At 44.9% G+C, this 4546-nt stretch overlaps 1 protein-coding gene across 1 annotated transcript; it reads right to left on the bottom strand.

Annotated features, from left to right (window-relative positions):
* Window positions 1-621: 621 nt before the first annotated feature.
* On the bottom strand, window positions 622-4304 carry LOC124232573 (centromere-associated protein E-like). Its single transcript, XM_046649525.1, has 4 exons — window positions 4249-4304; window positions 2975-3066; window positions 858-947; window positions 622-737 (listed from the first exon to the last, which is right to left on the bottom strand). Exons 1-4 carry the CDS (start codon window positions 4302-4304, stop codon window positions 622-624), a joined length of 354 nt encoding a protein of 117 aa, XP_046505481.1.
* Window positions 4305-4546: the final 242 nt, after the last annotated feature.

Genomic DNA, 4546 nt, shown 5'->3' with positions numbered 1-4546 from the left:
AGGCAGCATCCCACATGCCACAACTAGAAGAACCCACAACGAAGAATACACAACTATGTACCGGGGGGCTTTGGGGAGAAAAAGGAAAAAATAAAATCTTTAAAAAAAAAAAAAAAGAAATATAAAAGCATTGTTTCAGAAATAATGAAAAGTATGGCATCATAAAATTCGAAGAAGAGGGTGCCCAGTCCAACTCTCTAAGCTTAAAATAAAACCCTACAAACAGATGTTCAAATAAGAACATTAAAAATCATTAAAACAGTGAGGAAAAAACAAATTGAAAACCCGCCTTAACTGATTAGGTTGCCTATCCTGGTCTTCTCACCACATCTACCCTCTCCTGCTCCTGAACGATCACGGACAGCTCCTCAAAGGCAGGGTTAAGATTTCTTGTTCCTCAATGCCTGCTTTGTGACAGGAGCAGCACTGCTTCAGGATTCAAGGGAAAGAATGAAAGGACTCTAATCTCTAAAGCAAGGCTGTGGGGAAAGCAAATGTACGCTATGCCTTTCTTCCTTCCCCGTGGATAATCGAAAGAGAACTGTAAACCTGCTTCCTTCCACCATGACAAGAGGTGACTGCTTTTACCCGTATGTACCGGAAATTTGGCTATTTACCTTCTTAATTTTTTTGGAAAATGTCATGAATTGCCCTGGGTATTACTCCCAAATAATCTTTTGAACCCATCATGGTATATGTTTTTCCTGAAGCAGTCTGCCCATAGGCAAATACAGTACCTGGGGACACAAAAACACACACACATAAAGATTGAAAAAGCATCGAGAGTATGTAAAACTATCAATACTGTTGAACACACACCCAAGACTAAATAAAACGTTTCTGCAGTGGATACAAACCATTGTAGCCTTGTATGGCAGAATCTATGATTGGTACTGCGATTTCCTCATACACATTTTTAGTAGATTCATCACTGTCAAAGACACGATCTAAAAAAAAAAACACACAAGTTAAACTAAACAAATCAACTGTGTTTTCACTTTGAATTAGTAGCTGCCCAAAGAAATAAAATTGTCAGGATATGGTATGATAAAATATTTAACTCACAATATTTTCTTCAACTTATTGGTCCTCTGAAAATACACTTCTCTATAAAGTAAAATGTGCTGGTTCTCACACAAAAAAACACAAGTCAGCTATCTTATGTGCTTTCAAGAGGCAGTGAGGCATAGTGGCTGAACCTGGGGATCTGGAATCAGACTGCCTGCAAATCCTGGTTCTGTCACTTACAAGCTATGTGACCTCGGGCAACGTGGATGATGTCTCTGTGCCTCACTTCCCTAACCTGTAAAGTGAATATATATTATCTTCCTTAAGAGAATTACTGTGAACATATGGTTAATACTTAGGAAATGCAAACTATTACTATTCTTTGAGAAATTTTAGTGTTTATAACATATCTAGCAAGAAGGCCTGGCTCAAACTAAACCACGAAACACAGACAATTGGAAGAAAAGCACCGAGCCAAGCTGAAGTGTTACAGAGAACAGCTGGTTGGCTGGCTGCTGAGGGCTGGGGTTAGGTAGCATTTGCCATGATGAATCCACCAGTCCAGGATGTGGTCTCTCGTTTGTTGGTGCATCAAAAATGGACCACTCTCTCAGTGGTGGGCTCACATTAGAAAGCCCCCAAGAAATGGATTTGTCAGTCAGGAGGGAAATGTATCAACTGTCTTGAGAAATTCAGTGCTCACACGGCTTGCACCATGACCAACATCTGCACTTGCAGGTAGAACCCTATGGAAAACCAAAGTGCCATCTGAATGCTGCCAGGGGTCAGGAGTTCAGGGCAAGGAGAGATGGCAGGATGATTCAAATCTTAATACCAGCTGCTTCAGACAGGTAGGTGAGTCCAAACCCCTTGTGAGCATACACAGCTACTGAGAACCTGCAGCACTTGAGTCAGAATGCCTGTGTATCCCTTGTTCTTGGTTTTATCATCTCTGGAACATACTGTTCTACCTTTTAAAAATTTATGTTGATACTATCAAATAGTCCTTTACCAGGAATCATTTTCTATTCTATACATCTTTACTCTAAAGGCTTAGATATTGGCTTTCTAGCATAACACTAAGTCAACAACCTAATCACTCTCACTCCTAAGGTTGTTGAGGGGACCTTACTGTGCTTTGTGGTGCCTACGTGGCAGCATGGCAGTGTGGCTGGAACACAGATCTGACTCCTCCATTTGCTGGCTGTGTGATTTGCGTTTCAGTTCCTCATTAAAATGGGAAGGTACCTATCACATGGGCTTGTTAGGAGGATTAAATGAGTTAATATATATGAGGTGCTTAGAACAGTGTCCGGCACATGGTCAGCACTATACAGAATGTGCTAAATCAATACACAAATCAGCCTGGCCAACCTTGAGGGCCTCCAAGTCCTTTTGCCCTAGCTAGCTCTCGCTCATCCTACAGGTGCCGGGTACCTAAGCTAGTTAGATCCCCTGCTAGAAACTCCCACAAAGCCATGTCATCATAAGTGTAATTAGTAGTCTAAAGTCTTTCTTCCCACCATATGACAAGCTCCACAAAAGGGGCAGTAGGTACCCGCTGTATTCTAGCCAAGAAGGAATATCTTCACTATGTATTCTTTAAAGAGTTTTCTTGAAAATAATTGTGGAAAGAATATACCTAACTGAAAGATCTTAAAGATGACTTGACATTAAGCAACATATTTTGGGCTTACGGAGTCTTAGGCCACAAATACACTAATGAATAAGAGGAAAAATGTTAGTTTCAGTCATAAGGCATTATGACTATAACTGTGTTTTAAACATCAATTCATTATCTTACTTATCATAAAGGATGGATGAGCAATTTTTCAAATCTTCCACTGAAGCAGTTTACAGACGGCTTAGTCTTATCTTTAATGTCAAATCCAGTATTCTGGATAAGCCTTTTGTACTCTTAAAAGGAAGGATAATATGTTTACTTTTGATGCTATTATAAGCTTACCAAAATTGAAGGATTTACTTCCATCAACTTGATAAATAGCATTATTGTCAGTTTTCCAGTAAACTTGCGTATCTTCTCTAAGAGCTTCTTCTCTAAAAGAATAAAAACAGTGCATTTTATAACTAGTTTTGAAATCTGTTATATGAAAGATAATTTAAAAGATTTCGTCTTCTGAAGAATATTTTAAAGGATGGTAATGACCTATACTATAATTGGGAGAAATGTGGAAAGTCCACCTTTAAGGGGTCACCACTTTTAAATGGGGCTTCCCTGACCTCCTGCCCTCTCACCGGAGCGTCCCTGGGAAGGTCTTCACGCCCTTCCCCCACCCAGCACTGTATGCTGAAAAGATACATTCAAACGCAACTCCGATTATCCTTCTTGCTTAACATCTTTCAAAACCATCCGAAATCCTCAACACACGGCACGTGAGACTTCGATCATGTTTATTTCTCTCTTCAACCTTTGCTTCCTCTGACTTCCTATATACACCCTAACTCAAGACAAATCAACTATCTAAAGGTTCCCCCAAGAGAAGAGATTTAATCCCTCTGTGCCTGGAATACCCCGACTTCCGTTTCCATCAAGTAACGTAACTGTTCTTTCTCCCTGAAAAGTGTCAGGACTTTCCTGACACCAGCCCTGCCCGTCTCCCACGCCGTCATCTCGCTGTGGGGCTAATGACCCCTCCGGCACACTCCCCACCTGCCCGTCACAGCACCTGTCACAGTGTCGTGATGGTTTTGTTCCGGAGCTGTCTTCTAACGCATTAGATAATGAGCTCCTAGACAAGAGGGAAGTCCTCGTCTTGATATTCCCCTTTATTTAACACAGTAACATTTAACACATATTTCTCAAATGCAAAAATGTGTTAGTATTCTGAGGGAGGGGCAGAGACTAGAGAAGCAAACAGACATCATTTCTTGCCCTTCCTGCTCTCTCTATAGGGTTCATGACCTCTGTGTCTCCTCCTCTAGAATGTAAGATCCACGGGACAACGACGGTAGTGTCTACACTGTACCAAAAGGAAAGAATTCCAAATGGGCGAATATCAGGCTCGCAGCGTCCTGAACGCTGAGCCAGCCGCCGCCGGAGCGAAGCCTGGGCGCAGCGAGCAGCCTGGGCCTCGCGCCCCGGGACACAGGGCGGCCGGGCCAGCGGCCAGCGCGCAGGGAGCCAGCTGCGCAGCGTCGAGAGAAGCCCCGGCCGGCCAGTCTCTCGCCCGGGCCGGGACCGCGCACCAAGGGCGAGCGGCCGAGCTGCCGACGGCCTACCTGCTGTTGAGCGGCCGCAGGCGCACGCACACGGCCACCGCCGCCTCCTCCGCCATCCCGCCGAACGCCGGCCGGCTCGCCGCCCGCGCCGCCTTAAAGTTCACAATTTCCGCGACGCCGCGTCTGATTGGGCGGCGGCCCCGTGGCGTCACGCGTCATCCCCTGCGTCCCGGGACGCTCGCCGCGGGGGAGGCGCGTTTCCAGCGTCTGGAGCAGAGGCGGCCACGGGGCGCAGAGGGCGGCTGTCCTGGCGGCAGCGGAGACGACGGCCGTCTGCTGGAAGCCTCTGGAGGGCGGG

Source organism: Equus quagga, unplaced genomic scaffold (assembly GCF_021613505.1).
Source record: "Equus quagga isolate Etosha38 unplaced genomic scaffold, UCLA_HA_Equagga_1.0 HiC_scaffold_7948_RagTag, whole genome shotgun sequence".
Classification (NCBI taxonomy): domain Eukaryota; kingdom Metazoa; phylum Chordata; class Mammalia; order Perissodactyla; family Equidae; genus Equus; species Equus quagga.
This window is presented reverse-complemented; position numbering and strand designations above follow the sequence as displayed.